Raw genomic sequence first — 26,122 nt, 5'->3', positions numbered from 1 at the left:
CTGCTCTGATAGGGTAGAGCCCACTGGCACCCTGAGCTTGCAGGGTGTTGGGGTGAAGACCACCCTGCATGGCCTCAGTTCTGCAGGAAGCAGCCTCATCTCTTCTCATTCCACGGATGTTTCTCTGCAGCAGCCGGGCTGCAGCTCTGCTGTAGGGCTATTTTTAGCCAGCCCTAAGTAGGTGTGAGGAGCTGCTGCCTGAGCACCGAGACACCAGTGGGGAGTCCCCACCCTGCAGGCAGCCCCTGAGAAGGCTGTGCTGGGGTGGGTGACAGGCCAGGATGCTGCCCATAAAGGTCAGGGCAGTGGTGGCATCACATGCATAGGGAATACAAGGGCTGATGCGGTGGCAGGGACACTGGTCCACATCCAGTAGCAAAGCTCCTGGCCGCCAGCAACGCCTTGGACAGGGAGCAGGGTGAAACCTGTGGGGCTGGGGAGGGGGGTTGCCGTGGGGTGCCAGGAGCCCCAGAGCGGTAATTTCTTATTGAATGATGTGCCACTGCTGGGTTTCCTGAGGCACAAACAGGAAGGGGGCCATGCGCTGGCATCCCCAAGCACCTGAGTGAGGGAGTGGGCAGACAGGGTGTAGGGAGACCAGAGCTCCCTGGGTACCCTCACTGGGATGCTGGGGGAGCCAGTGGCCCACAGCCCAGTGGGGCAAGTCAGACATGCAGGCTGCAGCCCTGCACAAGAGCCCAGCTGGATGGCTTTTCCTGCCTGGCCATGAGCAGAGAGGAGCCGCCCCACAGCGCAGAGATTGGAAAGGAAACAGGAAGTTGCTGCTGGACAAGAGATTAGCCCAGAGGTAGTGATGTCAGCTGGTGCCTTGATGGATGGGGGGCAGGGGGACTGTGGCATGGGCCACCCCATCCTGCTCACACACAACTCCCCAGCCCACTCCAGTGCTCCCAGTGTTAAACATGCCCTAGCTGGGGGAGGATGTGACCCCATCCCTGGGATGTCATGCTTTGCATCTCCTGAGCTCATGGATAGGTCTTGAGCAGCTCTCACCCCTACCACCCACACCAGGACCCTGAACTCAGCAGGGATCCTGCAGCAGCCTATCTTACCTCATGGACTGGCCTTCAGCAGGGCTCGTGCCTGGAGAGGTCCAGCAGGTTTCCAAGGCCAACAGCCTCTAGCTTTCCCCTCCCCACTCCTCTGCCAAGCCCTCCCAGGGGCTCAGCTCTCAGCATGGCTGCCAGTGCCCTGGTAAACCCTCTGGGCTCAGTCCTAACCCCACATTTCCAGCTGCCTAACGTGGCATTTGCCCTCTAGGTACATGCCTCAAATGCCCCGCACTTTGTCCTGCTCCAAAGAGATACTCCCACCATCACTACACACATCCCCCAGCATGATCCAGCATGGGTACAGCTGATGGTAGAGCAAAGGCTGCCCCAGGGTGCAGCAAAGGCTGATGGCTAGGGAGGGAGGGAGGGAGGGAGGGAGGGAGGGAGGGAAGGATGGATGGATGGATGGATGGATGGATGGATGGATGGATGGATGGATGGATGGATGGATGGATGGATGGGAAGCTGGACACATGGACCTTGAGGATTAGTGTCATCATGGGTGCTGCCCGGAAATGGGAAGGACCACACAGGCAAATGTGTTGGAAGGATACAACCTTCACTTTGAGCTTTGCTTCCTTCAGCCCTTGCCAGCATCTTCAGGAAGCCCAATCCCCCAGCCTGCGTCATGTTTTCCAATCCTGTCCTTCTGCCTCCTCCAGGGATCAGGCAAAACCTTCCTGCTGCATGAACCCTTAGACACAATGGGGCTCTCTGCTTCAGCCCAAGGAGGCTAGCATCTAAATATAGATTGCATCAGCAGGTTGGCAGACACCAAACAGATCAAGTGGAGGCTTTGAAACCTGCGCTGTAGAAAATGGAAAATATTTCCTCAGGAAACAACTCATCCACAGCACACACGTTACGGCTGCCAGTGCCTTGCTCTAGCACTCTGCTGCTCCACTCTGACATGGCCCTGTACCTTCTGTCTGGCTCCAGAGTGGTCCCATGGCTGGGAGATGCCTCGGTTCAGGCCGTCCTCCTGGCTGGGCTCTGGGAATGGGCAGTCCCCATTGGAAGCTGGGTGCTGGGGCTCAGCAGAGGTGCTTGAGCAGGGGTTTCCCCCCTGCCAAGGGAACCAAGCCCCAGTCCTGGCACTTAGCTGACTGTGAAAGCAGAAGGGAGCAGGGAAGAAAGTTTTCTGCACCAAATTGTGCTGTAAGCAGCCATCAGAATGCGGGTTGTAGGGGCTGGGCCCTGCTTTTGGTCACACCAGGCCACCCCAGATGGGACTGTAACCTGCCACTCTGGGTATGTCCCAGGGCATCCCTTCTACCCTTAGATAATGTTTCTTCCCCAACAGCCCATCTCTGCCTTCCAGGCACACAGGGAGGAGCACCACTCCCAGCAGCAGGTTATGAGGGGTCTTATAGAGATGCTGCAGGGTGCCAAACAGTGGTGAGACAGGATCTGGCCCCACACAGGAGTGTGCTTCACTGGTGCTAATGCCTCCAGCATGGCAGGATGGAATCAATGGCATGCTGGCTGCCATCAGCGCTACCAGCGCTCTTTGCTCTGCCTCTCCAGCCGCTCACACCGCAGACCTCAGCAACCTTTCCACGAGCAGCAGTGCTTATGTTTAGCTGAACAACTTCCTCTAAGATGCAAAGGCAGGAGCCCAGTGGGATGGCATGGTCTGCAGTGGAAGGCCAGAGGGTCCCTGCACATCCTGAGGGTCCCCATGCATCCTGTCTCTGCACCCCACCCACAGGGTAGTCCATGGAACCACCTGTGCTATCACCAGCCCCAGGGACACATCACCAGCCACTGGAGCAGCTGGTGGGGAAGTGAGAAGAAAGCAAAAGCTGTGCCTGGCTTATGCTGAGTTCTGCTTCTGCTTTGTAGGAGCAAGCCTGTGATAAGGAGAAGCTGCCTTTCCACACCTAGCTGAATGCAGAGACTTGCCCTACCACACCAGGGGCTTCTGCTGCTCCCAGCCCCCTGGAATAGCTTTAGGGGCATTGTTGGGGCAGGGATGGACCTGTCTGAGTTGGAGCAAGGAGGTCCCCAGGGAGCTGGATACTCACAGGGCAGGGAGCGGTTATCAGCTTTGGCATCAGGAGTAGAGGGGGGCTGAGGAGTGTTGCAAGTTATCAGCCTCGGACATCCTCCGTGTGCAAGGTTGGGTAACCTGGCTGATAGCCAGACTGCCAGCCCCACAGGGGCTCTTGCGAAAAGCATTGCGTTAAATGCAGCCAGGTCAGCTGGTGATGAAAGCACAGGCTCCTTGCAGGCGAGAAACCCTCCTGATATCTCCCTGCCACCCCGGACCCTGCTGCCATCCTACCCCTTGGCTCACTCCACATCCCCCTCGCCGTGGGGCACCAGCAGTGGGCTGGGGTGCTGCATCCCAGCATCCCTGCAGCACAGGGGAGGTTTTTGTGTTCCAAACATTTCACCCAACCAGCCTCAGTGCCAGGCCTCCCAAGTCCCCTCATCAGCACGAACATTTTAGCCTGCTTTCTCCAATTTGGCAACACCTTCCTAGCACCTTCACCCTGCCCAGTCCTTGGCCATGGTGGATATAGTGAATATCTCCTCTTGCCTGAGGCCAGAGGCAGAAACAGCAGAGAGCACCAAGTGCACCCAAGAACTTCAAAGATCTCCCTCAGCAGCACAGCCTTGGTGTGAGGATCTCAGGGAAGCCTGGTCCTCCCATGGCAATGCATGTCCGAGGACTCATGGTGGGAAGCAGGACTCTTGCTGGAAAGGCGAGAGAAGGAGCATGAGGGGGTGAGAAGGGAGGGTGGGGCGCAGCCTCCAAAGGAGGGCAGAGCCTGGCTGAGGGGCAGAACCGGGGACCAGCCAGGCCAGAGGCCAAGTGCAGGGCAGGGTCATGTCTGGGAAGGGGCAGGACAGGAGGGTGGGACAGGGATGGGGACCAGAGGGTTGGCCTGGAGGAGGGACCAGCGGTGGGAGGTGCACGCTGGGTGCTGCAAAGCCTTCCTGCCTGCGCCCATAGCAGTTCCTGCAGGGCTGCCTGCCTGTGCCCACAGGCTGAGCCCTGTGCCCAGCAGGGACGCTTTGGCATCACCCTGGAGCCCAGAGCGGGGCAGCTGTGGAGCCCGCAGCAGCACTGCCACCGTCCTGTTCCGTCAGAGCCAGCCCTGGGGGGCTGTGGACTGCGCTGCAGGGCAAGAGGTGAGGGAGAACCCTGAGGGTGGCAGGGGATGGATGGGGCAGACTTGGGGATGGGGGGGAAGCGCCAGGACCTGGGCAGTCCATGCCCACTGTACGGGCTGGTCTGCACAGGTTTGTAGGGGCAGGGATGGTGTCCACCTCCCTGTGAAGCACCACTGCCTGCAGGCACAGCTGGACTGCTCCAAAGTGCAACACCACAGCCCACTGCTCAGCATGGTGCCAGTGCCCACTGCCCACGCATGGGGAGGTCTCAGGAGCCGGGTCCCCACAGGAGGCTGCCTGCTGAAGACCGAGGCAAGGCAGGCAGCGGGGAAAGCTGGCTGCAGATCCCTTGGGGTAATACAGGCAAAAGAAAGGGGGAAATCGCCCCATTGCAGCACCAGGCTGCTGGGCAGAAGTGGGTACAGCCCTTTATCCCTGTGGCAGCGACACCCAGCCCACAACGGTATGGGACATCACAGTCCACACCCCTCTGCCCAGCCCTTTGTGTAGGTCCTACACCAACAGGCAGCCTTCCGTCTGCTATGTCCTCATACCCTGCTTGCCGTGCCCGGCTCCCCCAGCTTCTCGGCCAGCTCCTGCCATGACTGTCCCTCCTCAATGCATGTCAGTATGCAGCTGCTCACCCCATGGGGAGCCCCCACCCCATGCACATGCATACACACCACACACACCCCACACCCACGCATGTGAGCAGAGTGCCCTTGCTGTTCATGCATGCTTTCTGACAGCATCCCCCGTCACGTGCTCCCAGGGACACCACCTCTTCTGCCAGCACACCAACCTGCCCGCACTTCCCCATGCCACTCGTGCAGCCCTTGCCTGTGCAGACAGTGGTGGGAAGCAGGCAGATGCCTGTGCAGGGGCGTGGGGGCTAATGGTGCCTGGCCTGGCTGTCCCTCAGCAGGTCGGGATGCAGCTCCCGCGGGAGGGGGCAGGGGATGCGTGGGAGCGTGCAGGCAGCAGGAAGGAAGCCTGTGCTGAACAATAGAGGGAAATGGAGGAACTGGAAAAAGACCCAGTGGCAGCACAGTCAGCACAGATGGTTTAGTGTGAAGCAGCATGATTCATGGGAAAAGGGCCCTCAGCACTCCGCAGAGAGCCCACAGCTCTGTCCCGGGGCTGTGCCAGCAAATAATTTGGGGATGTGGGTCCCCAGCAGAGCAGGACCTGGTGAGTGGGCACTGTGCTGAGTGTGAGCCCTGGGCTGTCCCACTCTGTCTTGAACTGTGGGTGCTGGCAAGGGGATGCATGGGAGCCTGTCCCAGCTGGGGGTGGGAGGGAGGCTGTTCCCCTTCTGCCTGCCCATGAGTCATGCTGACCTCTCCCATGCCCTCACCAGCAATGAGAGAGAGAGATTATGGTCTAGCCCTTCCGGCTGCAGAGTGCTCCCTGAGCTGGCCGGCACAGGCGCTCATCCCCTGGGAGGGGCCCAGCTGCTTCCCTGTTATCCACCTCAGGCAGCCGCCTCCACCGGGACACCCCCCCGGCTGCTCCGGCTCTTGTTCTCTCCCCCAGCCCCACATGCGGTGGAGCCCAGAATGCCCCAGTGTCCAGCATCTGCTCACCCACCCACTCCCCTGTGAGCCCCCAGCTGCTTGGATCCTGTCTGGGCTCGGGTCACAGCCCCACCGACAAAGCGGGGCCAGGATCCAGCAGCTCCAGGGAGGGGGAGAGAGGCTTGGGGCTGAGGAACAACAGGATGCTGGCTTCTTGATCTGGGAGGTGAGCAGCTCTGGGGAGAACAGTGAGGCGGGGGACCTTTGGCAGCTTCCTGCACTCCCACCCACAGGATCTGTGCCCTTCATGGCAGCTGAACCCCCCTCTCCCTTCCTGCTGCCTCCTCACTCCCTTTCTCTCCTCCTTCCACAGATGATGGGCTGAGCATCCGTCGCAGAGGCACCCCAGGGCCATGAGCTCCCCGTGCGGTCCTGACTCCAATATTGCAGACTGGCTGGCCACCATCCACTTGGAGAGGTACCGGGATGTCTTCAAGCAGCATGGGTACCACATGGCCAGAGATACTGCCTCACTGGATGGCAACCACCTGCAGCAGATTGGCATCACTGCCACTGGGCACCGCAAAAGGATCCTGAACTTGGTGCAGCAGACACGAATGCTCAGTCAATCCCAGGGGGGACCTGCAGCAGAAGACCCCCATCTCCAAGCAACGGAGGTCCTAGATGCCCTCCAGGCAGGCGAGAATGCCATGAAAGCAGAGCCAGGAGGGGCTACTGATGCCTTTGGGATGCAGCGGCATATCACTGTACCTGCCCGGGCGTCATCTCTAGAGAAGGACCCTGCTCCTCCCCTTGTGAAGCCAGTTCCCAAGCCAAGGACAGTTTTCCCTCGTTCAAAGCCAGAGCAGGGCCTGGCACCCACACCACTGGCACGCACCACAGTGCCAGCACAAGGCCCAGAGAGCAAGAGGGTGCCTGCAGCTTTTGTGGTACTGGAGGGGTTTGTGCCAGGGGAGAGCTCCACGGATTTGGAGAGCCCAGAGCCCAGGCCAGTGCCATCGGCTAGCCCCGGGGCAGCTGTGGTTATGGGCATGGGAGCATCCCGGCTGCGAGCACTGGAGAGCACTCGGGAGGAAACACGGACCCCCCCAGCTCCAGATCATGGACAAACCCTGGAGGCATCGGAGAAATCTCCCCCATCAGTCCCATCTGTCCCACCACGGCACAGCCACAGCGTCCTGGCACCTGAGCCAAGCACTGGGAGCATGCTGGGGATTCATCCCACACCCAACCCTCCACTGCGCACCACAGCCACCCCAGCCAGGAGAGATGCCTGGCAATGTCCCAGGACAGCCTCGCAGCCGGGTTCAGGGCAGAGCAGGCTGGAGATGGTGTCCAACGTTATCTATGAAGGACTCAAGACCCTGTCAGCACCTGCCGAGGACTTGGGAGTGGAGGATGGTCCCCAGGGTCAGGCTCTGTCCCCACAGGAGCTGACCCAGCCAGATGACAAGCCTGAGTAAGTAGATGCTTTCCCTCACCCCAGGGAGTGGAGGTGGGGGTGCAGAGCAGTCAGACCTGAGGATCCAGAGAGCCCCCCACCCCAAGGACCCCATCCCCAGCCTGGCCCTGCCTGTCTCCAGGTGCTGACAAAGCCCCTTTCACCACTCTCCCCATGCCTTCCCCAGGCTTTATATGGAGCAGTCCCAGAGGGCAGCTGGGATCCCTCTAAGCTGACAGGGTGGCCCTGGACCCCCGGGTGGCTTAATCTAGTTGGGGGGAGAAGATGCTGCCCCTCCTCTGCCCCGCCAGGCATCCGGGATGGAGCTCCCCAGCATGGTGAAGGGGTGGCTGAGTGAGGGTGCTGCGGCTGGCTCATGCTGGAAGCAAGGTGGGAGATGTTAGAGAGGGGCGAGCTGGGATGGGCAATGCCCAGCAGCCCCAGGAAACACAGCCTGGTATGTACCAGTGTGGGGAGGAGAAGGGATCAAGGAAGCTACTGGGAGCAGGGAGGGGATGCTGCACATCCTGGAGAACAAAGCTGGGCTCAGCCCCAGTCAGCTGCAGACTCCAGCCCATGTAAGCTAGGCAGGAAAACAACGTGGAAAAACCCTGCAGGCTCCCACCCAATCCTGGCCACAGTGCAATAACCCCTTTCCTGTTTTCCAGCAGTCACAGCTGGCCCAGTGGGAGCCTGTTCCTCATCCCACAGAGACCCACCAGCAAGCCAGGTGAGAGCCTCCAGCGCACTGGTGCACAGCAGGGACTTTCCAGTGTCCCCAAGAAACGGGGGTGAGGGGGACATCTGCATACCCTGCCTTTCCCCCAGGTCCTGCCCAGTGCTCCTGCCTTGCTTAGGGACCAGGGTGGCCCTGGGCCAAGGCAGGGCCCAGCCCCACACATATTTGGGATGGCATCTCTTTTGTGCCAGATGCCCTGGATGTTGGGGTGCGCTGTGGTGGGCTCGGTGTGGGGGGTCCCCCTCCAGGGTTGGCAGTCCTGACTGGTTGCTGTGCTGCAGCAGGCACTACTGACTGCTTTTCCTTCCCACGTCTCTGCCCACAGAGGTCAGCGAGCAGCCTGTCAGCCCCTACAGCGAGACCATCTTTGGGCACATAGCCCCATCCCAGGAGCAGAAGGTGCGAGGAGACTGTGGGGATCGTGACTGTCCCCTGCCATCACTCTGCTTCCCACCAGCTGCTGCAATGTAGGGAGCTGCAGCTGGTGAGACCATGGTGCCCAGCAGGGCCTGGCTGAGCATCACTGCTGGGGTGGGAGTCACAGGCTGGGCCACCTGCACAGTGGTCCAGGCAGGTTGAGGTCTGGGATGGGAAAGGGCAGAGGGAGAGGACATAACCGATCTCTCCTCCCAGGGTGTTGGCATCTCCTCCGATCAGAGCTACGAGGCAGTGTCCGAGCTGGATCTGAAGCCAGAAGCGTGCAGGTAGGCATCACCTCCTCCAGGCTGCAGGGGCTGGGCTGGGCTCAGGGTCTCGGGTTTGCATGCCAGGGGGACAGGGGACACCCCTGGGGACAGCCTGGAAGGCTGTGGGAGCTTTTCCCCCCATTGTAGAGCTGATCAGGAGCATTTGGGATCAGGTCAGCAGCCTCAAGAAGAGCCAATGGGCTCAGAGATGAGAAGGAGCCATGTTGGTGAGTGGCTCTTGGGAGGACAGTGCTTGCCAACAGATGCTCCGTGTGCACAGCCGGGGCAGTGCCAGTGGCACTGGGCATCTGTACACTGGATGGAGCCTGGATTTGGCCACTGGGAGCCGGAAAACACCATGGGGACAGGGATTGCTCAGAAGTGGGGTGGCTCTAAGCTCCAGATGAAGGGATGTGCAACTTCCAAAGGCTCCAGCATCATTAGATCAGCATTTGCTGATCTGTCACACTGTGGCAGACAGTGAGATTGTGAGAGACACCTTTAAAATGTTTTTGAAATGTACTTTCCATAACTCCTGATAGCATCTCAAAAAGAGGAAGGAAAGCTGCTCTTCCCATTTCGGATGGGGAGGGTTCCTTTTCCTGTGTTGCTTAGAGAGGAGGAGGCGAGCTGCAACTCTCTGTCCTTCAGCTCTGCCCATGGCCTTGCCGGCCAGTGCATTCCCATACCCCTACCTTTCTGGCCCCAGTGTTGGTTGGTCCAGCCCATCTCTCCTGCTCTGGGAGCAAGTCACTGCAGTGTGGCCTGACCCAGTGTCACAGTTAGCCAGACGCTGCACCTAGATGAGAGCCAACACAGGCCATGGGTGGGGAACTGCAAATACCTGGGAACAGTTTTGTAAACAGAAATACTACAATCTGCCATGGAACCTCTGAACCAGCAGTTCAGAACGAGGCTGAGTGCTGCCCTGCGGGTCACAGCCTCCATCCAGAGGCTTACAGGGATCTGGGATCCAGAGCATCCTGAGGGCATCAGCCAGGCATTCACAGCCCTGGACCCACCAAGCACTTTGCAGCCTGGTCTTGCTGAGAAGAGACAGGGTGCAACCAACAGCAGAGTGTCAGAGGCAGTGGTTCACAGGGTTTTTTTCTCCCAGCCTGACCACTAAGGTAGTTGGGGTGTGGGGAGTTGAACAAGAGACAGAAAAGCCTTTGAAGACCTTTTGCATTGTGCTCATGGACCCTGTTGGCCAGCTGCTCCAATGTTTTCCTCTTCAGACCAGTCCCACCAGTCCAACCACCATCTTCCTGGAGCAGAGCTGTGGGCTCCTGTTCAGCTGCTGAGCCAATGCTGGCCAGCCCGGGGGCCTGCCCCTGCCTCTGTAGGACCGCCTGATTCTCCTCTTCAACACTAGTGTTTCTCCAGTTCAGCTAGTTCCTCATCCTGCTGACTGGCACCTGGTCACTGGGGACATTGCAGGTATTTCATGTAGCCCACCATCCTGCTCTTTATGGGAAACATTTCCCACTCCAAACTTCAGAGGGCCCCTCCCACCCCTTTGGCACGGTACCTTTCTCCTACCTGAGATACCTCCTCTTGTCCTGTTCTGAGAGAGTTTCACCTGGACCACACTGCTCTCTGGTTTGGGAATCTGGGCAGTGAGTGTCAGTGTTAGAGATGGGCAGAAGCACCTTGGCCAGCAATGAGATATCCTCAGCAAAGAGGAAGAGGGATGTGAAATTCCCCTTAAATCTGGGAGCTGGGTTTCTGAGGGTCTAGCAGAGTCTGGAGCGTAGGGTGGGATTCACCTGCTTTGACACCGAGCACCTTTATCCAAGCTGGTGGTGCTCATCCCCCTGAAATGCTGGTGTGGAGGACAGCATCTGCCCTACTACAGACAATGGTCTCAGCAGGAGAGAGACAGTGGCACAGCAGTGCCTATGTCACCCACGGAGCTCAGGAGACTGCGTCAGACAGTGACTCATCAGGCATCGTAGTGAGGATGGTGCACCCTGCCCTGGTTTGCATCAAAACCCACTATGAGATGATCCTCAGGCAGATACCTACCTGGACTGCTTCTCCCCACACCTCAAGGCATCTTCCCTGCAGGAAGAGAAATTCTAGGAATGGTGTGTCCTTGACAGTTTATTCCTTATCTCCCTACCTACCTCCAGGTGCCTACACACAGGTTGATTCTGTGGCCCATGACCCCCAGCTGAAGTAACAAGATCCATCATCTCCTTGGTCCCCTCACCACTAGCAGATCCCTTTCTTCCATCACCCGTCCTCCATCCTCCACCAGCTCTACCATGTGAGCACTGACAGGCTAAGACTGCCCCAACTTGGTGCACTTCAGGCATCACCCTCCAGGCTCAGCTGACCTGGAAATACCCTTTCCTTGCCCTGGGGAATTACTTGCCCTAAGGTTAGTTGTCTTCACTGCCTGACACCAGCTGAAAAGGGAGATGACTTGGACTTTGCAGACATGTTTTTTTGAGGCTTCCTCCACCATCTCTGTCCTCAAGGGCAGAGCTGGGAGATGGCCTGGGTCTTGGTGTGCTCCTGGGATGCTGAGAGACCCCAGTCCAGCCAGGCTGTGGGCTTTGTTCCTGCCAGATGCTGCTTGTCCTACAGCTCTTCGTGGTTTCAGTGGTTGTAAAACATTGCTCAGGAAGGGGCTGTCATGGATTTTTCCCCTTTTTCTCTTGCCCTGACCCATTCAGAATGTCTGTATCCCGCTCAGCTCTGACACTCAAGGCTGATGTCTGCCTATGACATGCAGAGTCCTCCAGCCACCTCACTCCCTGGCCAGTCGCTCCTGAAGAAGCTGAACACTGTGCTGGGACTCCAGCCAGACGAATCACCCTGGCAAGGCTCTGTTATGCTAATTAAATAACAATTTTCATTGTGCTCTGAGCCTCAAAGCCACCCGTGGCCATTTCTCATTTTGCTTGCAGACACTGGAGCCAGACAGGCCATTTTCCCTCTCCACCCACCTCCTCAGTCCCATACACCAACCCACTTCTCCACAGCCAACCCCTAGCCTGGGTGGCTCCAGCCTAATATCCTCCCAGGCAGACATCAGGTCTTGTTTCTGTTCCACATGGTTCAGGGACATCTAATGTCTGAGGGCCTCATAAGGCACCTGTCCAGGGTCAAAGCACAGGTCCGTGCACTGCCTTGGCTCCTACAATGAGGCAGTACTCAAAACAAGGAGTTTGGAGAATTTATGATGAAAGAAGGTGTTTGGGGTAATTCTCCTCATCCAAAAGCATTTCTAGCACATGGACTTGTGTTGGAGGTGGTTCCTCATATTCAGTACCTCCCAGTGGGTTTTTCCTTCATAAATTTCTCCTACAACATCCCATGGCAAGGATTCCCACAGGTCAGTTGCTCCTTTCCCACGTAGTTTTGCACCTTGCTCCTGCTGGTTTTATCTGATGTCACCCAGATCCTGTGACTGAAGCAGTGGTGGCAGGGAGATGCTGCTCATGACTTCAGAAACCTGCCCCCATCACTCACCCTTTCCCCACTGGAGATGCCCAGTTTGCTCAGGTGCTCCTCAGAAAGAAGCTGTGACAGGGCTTGGACCATCCTTTTTGCGTTTCTTGGAGCCTTTTCTTCATCCTGGCGCAAGCAGCGCAGTGGCATGGGTGCTCTCCTGCTGGTGCTGGGGTGCCCCAGCTGCCTTCCTGCCCCATCACCATTGCGCCTGGGCAGCTCCCCTATGAGCTCCTGGGACCACCAGACATTTTCCAGCACATTTCCCTTTCAGGAAAAGAAAAATATCTGGCTGAGAGGGCTGAGGGGAAGGGGCAGGCTTAGCAGTTTATAATTTCCGTTTATTGTTATGGCTGGATAGTTTCACCAGGGGTTTTACCATGGCTTCCCAAGAAAAGGAGATTGATGCAGGTGCTCCGCTTGCCCATCTGTCCATCCCAATTCCTTTGCAAAACATTTCAGCTGGACACAAGAGCAGGCGGGAGGGTGTTGTGGTAGAAAGACCTTCCTGGTGCTGTGAACACTGGAGAGGCAGAGGAAGCGGGCAGCTGAGACCCCTGGTGAAGAGGTATCTGGGGTGTGTGTAGAGCAGGACATGGGACTGGGGAACTGCCTGGCTTTGCTGCCTATGGTATGAAGAGGGGAAGGAGGTAATGCCAGGGGTTTGGAGTTGTATGGTGGCCTTTGCGGTATTACCCAAGGTGGGGAAGCCAATTTTGCCAGCTGTCCCTAGCCTTGGCATCATATAGGACTGGCTGAGCCGCAGGCCGCTGGTGACCATGGGGCTTATGAGTACTGAGCCCTTGTCCCACCCTGCTCATGGAGATGCAAACACTCGTGTCACTGGGTGCCCCAAGGAGCTCAGGATGGGGCCAGGACCAGTGCAAGACATCCCCAAATGGGATGGCATTGACCAGGACCCTGCATGGTGAGCAGCCGTGGTGCTGCAGCTGGGCTCCCTCACAGCCCCATATCTCACAGGATAAGCAGTGGGTGCAGCAGCGAGGGAAGGAGTGACGATGAGGAGACCCGGTCCCAGCTCATCAACCGCATCATCCAGAACGACACAGAGGGGTACTCCACCGTGGAGGCACCGCGGGCTGAGGGCGCTCCGTTCAGCCTGCCAGCCTACCTCTACCCAGATGAGGTCCTGGATGACCTCACCATCTCCCCTTACGCCAGCTTCACGTCCCTCTCCGAGCCTCGACCCACCATGCTCAGCGGCTGGCTGGACAAGCTCTCCCCACAGGGGTATGTGTCCATCTGTGGGACAGTCCCCATATGTAAAGCCCCCTTGGGCAAGGCTAGTGAGGTGGGCACACTGGTCACCATGCTACTGGGGTAGCCAGACTTCCCCACAGGAGAAGGACCCTCTTGGGTGCCCCAGATATGCTGCAAGGGTTTCTGTGCAGCCATCCTCGGGGGGAGGGTGGGTCTGTGAGCAGATTTGGTGTCCTTTGGGGATCATCCCTTCCCCAACAGCCCAATTTTTCTGCCATCCCAATAGGAACTATGTCTTCCAGAGGCGCTATGTCCGTTTCGACGGGAAGAACCTGATGTACTTCAGCAGTGAGAAGGTACAAGGGGCAGGATGTGGGCAGGGTGGGAAGGCTGCATCATGCTGCTTAAGCAGTGTGCCTTAACACCACATGAGCTGCCATAACCCCTTTGCCTCCCCTTGTCCTTCTGTAAGGACCCAGCACTGCTTTACCAACACCAGGGTGGAGGAGCGGTGGCCCTTGTGCCTGGGTCTCTGAACGCAGCTTCATGCCACAGGAAGCACAGGGTAGCGAAGGTCCCTTTGCGAACAGGGAGCAGGCGAGGGGGATCCTGCTGGCTCACAAACACTGGGGCAGACTGCAAATGGGGTATCACTGGGTCCCAGCCATGGACCCATCCCTACCTGAATCCTCAGCTTCTGCCTGGGTGCTGGTGTCCCCCGGGCTGTGCTATGAGTTACCACCCAGCCAAGCACCTGGGGGATGTGAAGAATGTGCTGCATGGAGTTTTTCTCACTGTGGGTGCTGGTGCTGTGGGTTAGGTGCATGGGATGAGTCAACAACCTTTTCCTGTCCTACATCCTCTCATCCTTCTGTGGGGGCTCTGCATGGCCCTGTTAGGCCAGCTGCGGTGTGCTGGTGGCTGCCACACCACCTGGGGTGACGGGCACTGCTGCCCCAGTCCTGCGGCACAGCCAGCCGGGCTGGCCTCACATCAGTGGCACCCATGCAGAAACAGGTACTATTGCATGGCTCCAGAGTAGCCACTATTGCAGGAGCTTGCAGGTGTCCCTGCCACATCCCCTCACTCCTATGGTTATGGCACCAGCATGCTCAGCAAGGCAGGTGCTGGGGAGGCTGGATTATGGATGTACCCTGCAGAAAGGGCAAAGGGAGGTAACCTGGGATTTGTTCCAGGAGCCCTACCCTAAGGGGGTGATCCCGCTGTCTGTGATTGAGATGGCTCGCTCCACCAAGGACAACAAGTTCCAGGTCTTCACCAGCCACCGGATCTTTGTCTTCCGTGCAGAGAATGAGGGTAAGCAAAGACCCAGGCCAGGGCCCACCAGTCCCCAAGCAACTGTCCTTGCCTCCCGCCTTCAGCAAGAGCACCCTGGAGGCAGCTCACATCCTATCCCCAAAACATCCGGCCATGATGAGCAAGGGGACCTCTCCCCTGCCTTGCCTGCTGGGTGCTCTGCTCCACACCAGGGCTGTTGGGAGGGGCTCAGACCTGCTCCCTCATGCCTGGTCCCCAGCTCAGAGGAATGAGTGGTGCTCCACGCTGCAGAAGAAGGTGACGGAACAGCGCCTGCTGGGGTCCCAGCCCCGGCCCACCAATGCCGCTCACTGCCAGAAGTCAGGTACCCTGGAGCTGAAGGGCCAGAAGTCCAAGGTGTTTGCAGCCCTGAGCGTGCCTGAGATGTGGCTGTACAAGAGCGAGCAGGTTCGTGGCCAGACCAGACACTCCACTGGCACAGAGGGCTGTGCCAATGGTGGATGGGGTGAGAGCAATGGAGGGATGGAAGGAGCTTAGCCAGGGTCAGTGCCAAAGGGAGAGCAAAGAGGAAAAGGACAGGCAGGAGAAAGGGAATGGTGGAGTGGGAAACTGGAGATCCTGCACTGTGCAGCTGTAGTGGGAGCCTGGGCTTGGAAACGCAGGGACTTCCAGGAGCAGACCCCCTTCCCAATCTCTTAACTACCACCAAATTATCTTCATCCCTGACTGGCACTTAGGTCTTAGTTGCACCAAAGTAATCCAAACCCATCACAGGACAGGTGGATCAATGACCATGAAATCACCAGCAAACATACCCGCTGCAATGTGGGCTTGCCCTATGGGAGGCAGCATGTCTTTGCCGACCCATTGCACCCTGCCTGCTGCCCACAGAAACCCCCACCTTCTGCCTGCTGAATTTTCTCAGCATCCCTATTTTTTTTCTGGTCACCTCATTTCCAGTTTGCCTGGCATGCACTAAGCAGCGTCAAACCTCTGTGGGTTTTGTTCAAGTTGATATTTGCTTTCTCAATGTGCCTGAGTCAACGTGGACTCAAATGCCCAAAACAGAGGGATTTGAATGGCTGGGTTTCAGATACTGTGGGCAGAACTTGCCTTTCATTTTAAGGCATAACACACTTGCTGAATGCTTTATGTCAGCCTACATGGGATAGCTGAGAGATGTGGCAGGGTACCAGGTCTGACTGGTCCAAGCAGAGCAGTGATAGGAGTGGGGGTACCAGGCACAGCTTCCTGGCTCCAGCCCCAGCATCATGGGCATGTTGAGGATGGTGTGTCCACCACAGCTGCAGTGCTGCAGAGCCAACACCAGTGTCACTCTGAATTGCAGTTCTTTAAAATGGGCATTGCCATCTGCTTGATTGAGATGCGCGGCTCCACCATCCGTGAAGCCAAGAACCGCAGCTTTGAGCTCATCACCCCATTCAAAATATTCAGGTATCCCAGGTGTCCAGGTGGGATGAGGTGGGGGGAGCAGCTGGGTGCTGGACCCGGGTACTGGTTGCGCCAGGCCCCTGAGTTTTGGTTGTGTTGGCACTCATAGCTTCATGGCAGAGTCAGAGCGGGAGAAGCGGGAGTGGATGGAGGCCCTGCAGGAGGCCATAGCCGAGACACTCTATGACTACGAGGTGGCAGAAAAGATCTGGTCCAACAAAGCCAACAAATACTGTGCAGACTGCTTGGCTCAGAGTCCTGACTGGGCATCCATCAACCTGTGTGTGGTCATCTGCAAGCAGTGTGCAGGCCAGTACATCTCCCTGGGGGGCACATGGGGGTCAAAGAAGGTGTGGGCTGGGCCTGCCTGGGCAGGCAGGGTACTGGCTGGGGTATGGGTGCAACTTGGATGCCAGTTACCCTGGCAGGAGCAAGGGGAGCTCACTCTCCTGCTACCCACAGGGCAGCACCGCAGCCTGGGATCCAACATTTCCAAGGTGCAAAGTCTGAAGCTTGACACCAGCGTCTGGTCCAATGAAATCGTACAGGTAGAGGCACTCAGGGCAGGGCACTGGGGCTGGCACAGCATGCTCAGGGGCCAGGCTCCTTCCTCACATGGGGCAGCAGCCCCACGGTCTCCCCTGGGATGGAGGGACACAAGGCATCCTGCTCCTCCCGTCTCACCCTGGTGTTCACCATGACCATGGGACTCTTCTGCAGCTCTTCATCGTGCTGGGAAATGACCGAGCCAATCGGTTTTGGGCCGCTCGCCTCCCTGCTGCCGAGGCCCTCTACCCGGACGCCAGTGCTGAGCAGAGAAGGGACTTCATCTCCCGCAAGTACCGAGAGGGTCGGTACCGCCTGCCTCATCCCAACTACGCCACTCAGGAGGACGTGCTTCAGGTAGGGGCCACCTCAGGGTGCAGGCAAGATGCTGGGGTGCTGGCAAGCACCCCAGAGCTCTGGGCCTGAGATACCAACACCTCCTGCTTTGCTGTGTGCGCCTGCACCCCTGTGCCAGGCAGCTCAGGTGGGAGGTTGTGTCCCACTTTGCCTGCCTTCAAGCAACCCTGGCAGTTGGCTGGGGGTCTCCATGAGCCATTACGTGGTCCCTAAAGGCTCCTGTCTCATCCAGGCACTGTGTGCTGCAGTGGCAGGACCAGCCCTGCTCAAGACCATCCTGCAGTTCTTCTCATCCTCAGAGGCTGGGCTGGCAGCTGACTCCACTGCCTGCGAGGTGGCCCCTGGGGCTGACCTTTGGTGGGGACCAGAGAATAAAAGGCCCAGGAACCATTCAGGTAATGAGGACCCTCGAGTCCCAACTGTCTGTGATGGGGGGGCTTCTTCCTTGCTACTGCCCCTGCCCTCCACAGCATGCCCCAAGGCTGGGGACAGCCAGGGCATCAGGCACTGTGACACTCTTTTGCCATGGGACAAGGCAGCAGGTTTCTCCGAAGCCCCTTTACGAGGAACCCCATGCCTGGCGCACCCCCTTGCCTGCACTTGCATGAGTGGGGTTTCCCTGCCACCCTGGTACCCATGCTTTTGTGCTGCCTGCTCCCATTCCGCTCTCAGTGCCATTCCCCGCAGGGAGCCCCTGTGCACAGGAATTGGGTCCAGAGGGCATCTACAATGAGATCACACAGCCGGTGACACACAGCGGGTACCTGTACCGAGCCATGGCCCCCTCAAAGCTTCCGGGCACCAAGAAGACCAAAGAGGGTAAGTGTGGGGAGCACGGGAGGGCAGCTGGTGGGGCGCCCACCCCAGTGCTGCTGACCCCCTCATCCCACAGACTTCCAGCGCATGTGGTGCTCCCTGGAGAGAGCCCTGCTCTTCTTTGAGATGGAGAAATCCACCGAACCCCTGGGCCGTATCGAGAGCAGGGACCTCATCTCCCTGGGCGTAAGCAGAGCCCAGGCACTTGCCAGCCCCAGCCCCACCGAAAGGTACCCCCAGCTGTGCATCAGCTGCAAGCCCAGAGACCCTGTGGGCACACAGAGGGCAAGGACAGGCATTGCTCCCTGTTTGGCGCGATGATCTGGTCTGGCTCTGAGTGCATGTTTGGGGTGGGGGGTGCCCTGATGGACTGGTTTGTCCTGTGCAGGTTTCGCTTCACCCTCGAGCTCTTCCTCACTGGGGAAAAAGTGCAGCAGCTGGGAACTGATGGGCCTGAGATGTTGCAAGCCTGGGCCAGTGCTATTGGCAAGGTGAGCCAGCCCCAGCCCCAGCACCCTGTGCCGCTGGTGGTTCCCTGGGCTGTGTCCCAGCTTCCCTGTTATGATTCCTCCCAGCTTCATCCTCTGTGGCAAGCACTCTCCTTCTTTTTGCAGGTGTCCCCATCCCCCCCAGAAACCTGCCCCAATACTTGTGGGGGTCTGCACTAGGGGGCTGAGCCCTGTCTTTACCCAGCTCCTCTCTTGCTCCATCCCACAGTGGTTCACGCCCGTGAGCTGTCACTGCCTGCTGGGCTATGAGTTCCAGCGCGTGGGCCAGATGCGCTACAAGTGCATGCTCAACCCTGAGCGGTGGCAGCAGGCCTTCTTCATCCTGCAGAAAGCCCATCTCTTCATCTGCCCCGCCGAGGATGACGGGACTGAGGACAGCATCAACCTCCGGCGGCTGCAGGAGCTCAGTGAGTGCCGGCCTGCACCCTGGGACAGGCACCTCATGGTGGGTGGGTGTGCAGGGCTCTGACCCCTCTACTTCTCACCCCAATGCAGGTCTGGTTCCCCCCACAGAGACCCCAGAAAAGAAGGAGCTGCTGATCCTTGTGGAGATGGGGAGGTGAGTCCTGGCCACAGGAAAGATGGGGAATGAGCCAAGCAACCTCAACAGGCTGACCAGAATAAAGGCACTCATGCATGGGTTGATGCTGATCCCAAACCCACGGTGGGGACACTACTGGGATAGCAGGGCTGTGGCCAAGGGGCTTACAGAGGTCATCACCCCATTCTGGGGTCTCTCATTGTGGTAGGATGTCCCTTGGCTCAGCCCGGCTGTGCCTTGCTCTCTGTTCCAGAACCAGGCTGTGCGTACAGGCAGGAGGGGATAATCCACATCCCCCCCAGCAACCTTCATTCCCTCTTCTCTGCCCTTGTTGTTCTCAGGACATTTTACCTGCAGGGCTTGACACGGGCAGACTCAGCGGCATGGTATGCTGACATCCAGGCATCCGCAGGGGGCTGGGGTAATGCACTGCGGGACCAGCAGCTGAGTCGGGGGGACATCCCCATCATTGTGGACAGCTGCATTGCCTTCATCACACAGTACGGTGAGCCCAGCGTGGCAGCAGCACAGCCAGAGCATCCTTTGGCACACACAGGGCAGTCAAGGGGTCCAGCCAAGAGGCACTGCTCTTGGGGCACCTGCCCTGTTGGGGACTCTCTGGGCAGGATTGGGTCCCCATGACCCTATGTCCCTTCCTCAGGGCTGCGGCATGAGGGTATTTACCGCAAGAATGGAGCCAAGTCCCGGATCAAGGTACTGATGGAGGAGTTTCGGCGGGACGCCCGCAACGTCAAGCTGCGCATCAATGACAACTTCATCGAGGACGTCACCGATGTGCTGAAGAGGTTCTTCCGTGAGCTCGAGGACCCTGTCTTCACCCTGGAGCTGCACCCACAGTGGAAGGAGGCTGCAGGTACCTCCTTCACCCAACCTCTGCTCCCACACTGGGCTGTCTGCCAGGGACCCCTAGGGCTGGTGTCCCTCAGGTTGGGGTCCCAGTACCAGCCCTGGTGCCATATCAGCTCTGTGTCCACCAGACTCAGCAATGGTCCACAACTTGTTTTCCTCCCTCCAGAAATCTCCTCAAAGCCCCAGCGCCTAGAACGGTACAAGGAGCTCATTCATCACCTGCCTCGCCTCAACCACAAGACCCTGGCTGCGCTGATTGGGCACCTCTACCGGTCAGTGGGCCACCTCCAGCCAGGGTCCCCAAGGCCAGTCAGTACTGTGGGGTCTCCCCCCTGCCTAGGAAATGCTGGCTCCCATCCCTGTGAGCCAGGAAGAGCCCAACACCTGTGTCCTGCCCCACCAGCCTCCAGCTGATGCTGGGGTGTGCTGGAGCACACTGCTCTGGGACAACTCAAATGTTCCCAAAGTCATCCTGCAGCAAGGGGGAGTGACAGGAGATTTGGGAGCAGGAGGCACCCCTCTGTAGGACATAAACTTCACCCAGTGACCAAAAAAAAAGGAAAAAAACAAATTCCCATCCCCAACTCAGAGTATGAGGTGGAGCTGTTGTCTGGTTTGACGGCAGCTGGAAGTCCTGGAAACAAACTGCCTGGCTTGAAGTTCCCACTGCTGGGGAACTGGGGAGAAGGGGAAAAACAGGCTGTTTTTCAGGAGGCTTTGTATGAGGCAGAGGAGGGTGGCTGGGGCTGAAACCCCATCCAGAGTAGAACCAGCCCCTCACCTCTGTCCTCCTTGTCCCAGGGTGCAGAAATGTGCAGACCTCAATCAGATGAGCACCAAGAACCTGGCACTACTCTTTGCACCCAGCCTTTTCCAGACTGATGGCAAAGGGGAGCACGAGGTTAAGGTGATGGAAGACCTCATTGACAACTATGTCAGCATCTTCAATGTAAGCTTACTTCAGGGGCATTGCCAGCCCCCTCTATGCTGGCCCTGTCTGTCTTCCTTTTTATACCCTGATAATGCCCACCTCTGCCTCCCCCTGCATCCCTCCATCTTGGCTGTGTGTCCTCAAGCCATATCCCATGCCACACTGACTCCATGTGTCTCCCCTCTCACCCCATGTGACCTTCCTCCGGCAGATTGATGAGGACCAGGTATCCCAGATGGATCTTGAGAACAGTCTGATCACCACCTGGAAGGACACCCAGGTACTAGGGATGTGCTTGCCAGCACCCATCACATCAGGGACCCCTGGGCTGGTGGGACTGCCTGGAGGATGAGGTCACTCCCAGCTGCCCACCCTGGGTCCCTGCTGTCCCACACCAGATATTTGAGGAAGGACCTTCCCCCACTTGTCCCCCCTTGTCCATTACCTTGAGGCTCCTGCCCAGGGGAGAAGCAGCCCCAGCTCCCTGGGACACCATCACCAGCCCCTGGGGAGAGGGGATGTGCACAGCACCCATGCCAGCATGGCACCAACACCACCTGCTCTTCCCCCAGCTCTCACAGGCAGGGGACCTCATCATTGAGGTTTACCTGGAGCAGAAGCTGCCTGACTGCTGCGTCACCCTGAAGGTGAGTCCCAAAGGAGGGTTGTGCTGGAGGAAGGGAGGAGAGATGCAGGCTCCTGGTGCAGTCTGTCCCTGGCATACATCCTGCCACCACCTGCCCCAGTTCCCCATGTGTCTGGCCCCAGGTGTCCCCCACAATGACAGCAGAGGAGCTCACCAACCAGGTGCTGGAGATGCGCAACGTGGTGACCAGCCTGGACATCTGGCTGACCTTCGAGGCCCTAGAGAATGGGGAGCTGGGTGAGCATGGTGGGGATGGTATGGGGGGATGCTCTCGGCATGGCCAGGGTGGTGAGGAGGAGGTCTGGGGTACAGCGGGCAGCAGCTTGCTGAAGGTGGCAGGGGGGACGGGGGTTGGCACAAGGAAGAGGACACAGCAGTAAGAGCGTCTCTGCCTCCCCAGAGCGGCCCCTGCACCCCAAGGAGAAAGTGCTGGAGCAAGCTTTGCAGTGGTGCAAGCTCCCGGAGCCCAGCGCCGCATACCTGCTGGTGAGGAAGGTCCCCATCGGCGAGGGCAGCTGTCTCTTCACAGGTAAGGCAATCACAAAGGGTCCAGCCCCTCAGGGTGTCCCCAGAGGGGGACAGCTCTGCCTGAGCTTCCTCTTGTCCTGGCCACTTCAGGGTAACATCCCTGAGACACACAGTGGGATACCCCTGCAATACCCCAGCCAGCCTCACATGCTCCCAGCCCCCCTGACCCCTGTCTCCCCACACTGGGCAGGCATCAAGCGTGAGACCCCCAAGTGCGGGCTGCTGAAATGCCGTGAGGAGCCCCCCAAGCTGCTGGGGAACAAGTTTCAAGAGCGCTACTTTGTCATCCGGGACCGGAGGCTGCTGCTGCTCAAGGAGAAGCGGGTACCCAGGGGATGCTGTGGGGATGGACCCACACCCTGAGGGCGGGTGGGGAGGGGGATCCTGGGAACAGTGGTGGCACGGTAGTGGCTGTCTTCCTAGCAGGGAGGCAGGAACCAAGCTGGGCTGACCTGATGAATCTCCTTCCCCAGAGTGCCAAGCCAGAGCGTGAGTGGCCCCTGGACGCAGCCAAGGTTTACATGGGCATTAGGAAGAAGCTGAAGCCACCAGCCCAGTAAGTGGGACCTTCTCTGGCCATAGCCCTGGGGCATGCACCCCTTGGTCCCTGCTCCCAGCACCTGACACACAAACCCAGTCGCTGGGAGCATGCCAAGCCCCACTGGGACCCAAAGCCATGACAAGACTGGGCCTGTGGGGTGACCTCAGCCACCTGCCTGCTGCCAACAGACCCATGGCTCTGTCTGAGCTTGGCAATGCTGCCCCACAGCCTGTCTCTTCCTTTCCCCAGGTGGGGTTTCACACTGACCCTGGACAAGCAGCAGCTGTGAGTATCTGGGGCTAGGGGGATGTTGAGATCTGTCCACAGTTTTAGTGGGAGTGGGACAGCTAGGGGCAGTGCTACAGGGCCCTAGGGGTCTGAGCAGAGCTGGTGCCTAGCTGGGCCGCTCGAGGGACTGAGCGGCGGGGCCACGTGATCCTGGTACAAGGTGGGGGCCAGGCTCCAGGGGCAATCTATCTCCATACCACACACCCTTCCTACCTCACCATCCACACTAGCACCCTATGGAGATGCATCTTCCAAGCTTGCAGCACTAGGCTCCAGAGGGACCTGCCCACCCTGACCAGGTGTGCGTGTCACCTGCATGGCTGTGCTGCCTGCCAGCCTTCACCTAGCACTGCTCTGTGTCTCTGTGTGCCCAACACCAGGTGCTCCTGCACCCTGTGCCCCTCCCTGAGCTGGGTTCCCTGCCCCAGCCTCCCTGGCATTGGGTACCCTGGCACACCCATGCATCCCACTGATTCTGTCCCTGTTTCCCTGATACCACCAATGCTGAGGCAGCAGCTGAGCACATCACCTGCCCCAGACATGGGGCTGAGATGTTGTTCTAAGGGCAGCAGGGACAGCTGAGCTGAAGTACCTCAGGGGTGTCCAATGAGCTCTCGCCTTGCCCTTGAAGCAGTGATTTGGGCATGCGGAGAGTTTCAGAGGTGCAGCCCCACTGGGTATAGCTGTGCCTGACAGCCTAGGCTTACAGGCAAGGTGATAAGGCGACATGGACCCCGCTGGCCCTGCTCTCTAGCAGCTTCTCAGCTGACTTCTCTGCAGGTACCTGGTGTGCTCGGGGCAGGCTGAGCTGTGGGACTGGACCACCAGCATCCTCAAGGCTCAGGTAAGTGTAGGCTGGCCATGCCACCCAGCTGGGCCAGGCTGGGACAGGAGAGGGCTGGCAGGGCAGCCAGACATGACCCCCCTTCCTGCCCTGTCCTTGTGCACAGCACGATGACCTGCACCCCGTGATCATGCGCCGGCGCTCCTCCTCTGACCTAGCCAAGCAGAAGTTTGGCACCATGCCACTGGTGCCTCTGCACGGGGACAGCACAGACGCCACCATGCTTTCTGCCAACCAGACCCTGGTAAAGCCCCACAGCTGCACCTACCCATGTCCATGCACCCATCCCAAGACCATGCACCCACCCCAGGGCCCTGGAGGCGGGTGCATGCTGCCTGGCACCAATGGATGCTTTGGGTGTGTGTCCCTGTGCTTGGTGGTATGTGCATGCTGTGTGCTGTGCTTGTGTCCGTGGCAGCTCGCCATGTGTGCCCTGCGAGGTCATGTGGGGTCCTGCACCCCACTGCCCATCTTCTGCCTGCCGAGGCATCTGTGACCCTGTTCTGTGCTATCACGTGCTTACCTCTGCCCATCTCCTCTGTTTCTAGCGCCGCCTGCACACACGAAGGACTTTGTCCATGTTCTTTGTAAGTACCCGCACACGTGGAGCACGTCCATTGCTGGCTTTGCACCTTAGCTCCTGGCTATGGCAGCAAAAGCTTGCCTGCAGCATCCCACCTGCACTCAGAGACGAGCCCAGGCCATCCTGGTCACACTATGTGGCAGAGGAGGGGGTACCCATTGCTCTGTGTGTCCCATACCTGCGGATGGGGATCTCTGCATGGTCCTGGTGTGTGCAAGCCACAATAATCTAGCCCAGCTCCCAGAGGCCCTCCCATTGGGTGTGCCTTGCCCAGAGGGGTTCAGCATAAGAAATGCAAGGAAATAGGTTTGGGTCCTCCTTGCCTTCAGGTTACTTCTGTGGGGACCATATGGCTGGACCTCACCTTGCCTGGCTTTGTGCTCTGCATGGGTGTCCATCTGCCCTCCCCACCAAGACCACCTCTGCCAAGGGATGCTGGGCTGGTGCCACAGTCTGGTGGCATGGACCACGCCTCAGCAGGGACAAAAATGCTCATCCTCCATTGGCGATGGTGGAAAAAAGGGCAACAGTGCCTGCACCAAGAGATCTGACAGAGGGTGTGTCCCTTATGGGTATCAGCCCCACATCAAGGGGGCAAGGCTCCCTGGGCAGTGCCCGAATGCAGGGAGGGCAAGGTGAGGGGGGACAGGGGGGTATGGGTGAGCAGTGCAGACAGCGCCGCTCACCCCAACTCCCCGCTCTCCCTCAGCCCATGAAGATGCACCAGGACTCCCTGGAGGAGCAGAAGGAGAAGGAGGCAGATGCTGATCCTGTCTATGAGGAGGTGGGCAACTTCCCTGAGCTGGCCACGCTGGAGCTGGCAGACCTGTCAGCCGTGCCCCCTGTGGACAGGTCCAAGAAGCCACCCACATTCCCCGAGCAGCCCCCATCCACAGCACTGCGCTCCTCGCTGCCCTCCAGTCCAGCCCAGAGTGTGGTGGGTCCCTCTGTCACCAAAGCCCTGTCCCTCGAAAGGGGCTTGAACCTGGAGAGCGACAAAGCTCCAGCTCAAACAAAGCTCAGACCCACCAAAACGGCCTCTCTGGAGAGGGATGTGGAGTCTTCCCTGGCGCTGGCCAAGGACTGGGAGCAGGCAGCCATGCCAGGGAGCAGTCCCAGCACAGAGACCTCCCTGGAGATCCCCAGGAAGAAGAGCATGCAGACTTCTTCAGACATCAACAACAAACTCATCCAGGAGCTCAGCAGTGTCATCCTCAGGAAGAACGAGAGCCAGCCACCAGGGCCAGGCCAGCCAGTGACATGACTCACCATGCTGAAGGGGTGCCCAACGACCTGGGGGTCAAGTCATGCCCAGTGTCAGTGACGATGGATACCCCACACTCCCACACCATGAAGCCCTTGCCCTCCTCCTCCTTCTGACCCTGGAGCTGGGCTGGGAGTGGGGACTGGTGGGCACCAGGGGACTAGTGGGGACCGGGATGCTGGGGGACGGTACCCCCTCTCAGGAGAGCTGAGGATACTGCTACATGTGCTCTCACTCATGGGTGGCACATCTGCCATCAGGCCCAGTGCCGAGGAAAGCAAGTAAAAGGGAAAAGACAGCCTGCATGTTTCAGCAGCACGGCACAGTATCCGGTGGGGGGGCACACGGTGCCTGCCAGGACAGGGGAACACAGCACAGTGTCCCCTCCCCACCGCTGGGCCTATGAGGCAAGGTCAGGACACCCAAGCCATTCCCCACTTCCATTCTTGCATCTACCATGGCATATTTGGGGGGGGGTCACAGGAGCAGGGCTGGCCATGTGTGCCCAGAGTGTAGTCCTGGCGATGGAGGACAGGTCCTGCTCAGCTGGGGTTTTTATGCCTGTTCCTGCCACCAGCAGGGAGAAATAAAGGTTTATTTGTACTCTGGAGGGTTTGGTTACTGCAGGAGGAACTGTGAGGGATGCCACAGTCCGGTGGGCAGGGAGCTGGGGGTGCCAGGACCAGGCACCCAGTTGGGGAGCCCATGGGATGGGGAAAGCACTGGCAGCATCGGAGGAACTGCAAAACTGGGGCAAAGTCCCAGCGAACCTCAGATCCAGGGCGGGATTTTCTGCCCAATCCTGCTGGCAGCCTGGGACCGTGCGGCCCTTCGTGCTGGGCACC

The 26,122-nt window shown here is 58.8% G+C and overlaps 1 protein-coding gene across 10 annotated transcripts; it reads left to right on the top strand.

The window, feature by feature from the left end:
* The first annotated feature begins 3,999 nt into the window (after positions 1-3,999).
* On the top strand, positions 4,000-25,885 carry ARAP3 (ArfGAP with RhoGAP domain, ankyrin repeat and PH domain 3). 10 transcript variants are annotated; one of them, XM_064458846.1, is made up of 34 exons: positions 4,003-4,214; positions 6,087-7,193; positions 7,847-7,905; positions 8,240-8,313; positions 8,548-8,618; positions 13,029-13,313; positions 13,570-13,639; positions 14,480-14,600; positions 14,821-15,008; positions 15,910-16,016; positions 16,123-16,322; positions 16,476-16,561; positions 16,734-16,916; positions 17,149-17,311; positions 17,589-17,735; positions 17,809-17,962; positions 18,121-18,223; positions 18,450-18,648; positions 18,737-18,800; positions 19,124-19,287; positions 19,444-19,656; positions 19,819-19,924; positions 20,454-20,601; positions 20,795-20,863; positions 21,156-21,230; positions 21,352-21,466; positions 21,630-21,758; positions 21,948-22,081; positions 22,231-22,313; positions 22,548-22,583; positions 23,367-23,430; positions 23,537-23,674; positions 23,979-24,017; positions 24,723-25,885. In XM_064458846.1, the coding sequence occupies exons 2-34, from the start codon at positions 6,127-6,129 to the stop codon at positions 25,275-25,277; spliced, it is 5,409 nt and encodes a 1,802-aa protein (XP_064314916.1). In that variant the 5' UTR covers positions 4,003-4,214; positions 6,087-6,126; the 3' UTR covers positions 25,278-25,885. The 10 variants fall into 10 exon arrangements, with proteins under 10 accessions (XP_064314923.1, XP_064314916.1, XP_064314919.1 ...); XM_064458849.1 differs by having other exon boundaries at positions 7,844-7,905; positions 18,755-18,800; XM_064458851.1 differs by having other exon boundaries at positions 4,004-4,214; positions 13,044-13,313; positions 17,604-17,735.
* Positions 25,886-26,122: the final 237 nt, after the last annotated feature.

The sequence above is a fragment of the Phalacrocorax carbo genome, chromosome 8, assembly GCF_963921805.1.
Source record: "Phalacrocorax carbo chromosome 8, bPhaCar2.1, whole genome shotgun sequence".
Classification (NCBI taxonomy): Eukaryota; Metazoa; Chordata; class Aves; order Suliformes; family Phalacrocoracidae; genus Phalacrocorax; species Phalacrocorax carbo.
Note: the sequence above shows the minus strand (reverse complement) of the source record. Positions and strands in the feature narration are given on the sequence as shown.

Bases quoted from the DNA above. Each gene is read 5' to 3' on its own strand.
- ARAP3 (XM_064458844.1), top strand. From the start codon at position 6,127: ATGAGCTCCCCGTGCGGTCCTGACTCCAATATTGCAGACTGGCTGGCC. The intron at 7,194-7,843 runs GTAAGTAGATGC...CCTGTTTTCCAG, and splicing joins CAGCCAGATGACAAGCCTGA to CAGTCACAGCTGGCCCAGTG. The intron at 21,759-21,947 runs GTAAGGCAATCA...CACACTGGGCAG, and splicing joins GGGCAGCTGTCTCTTCACAG to GCATCAAGCGTGAGACCCCC.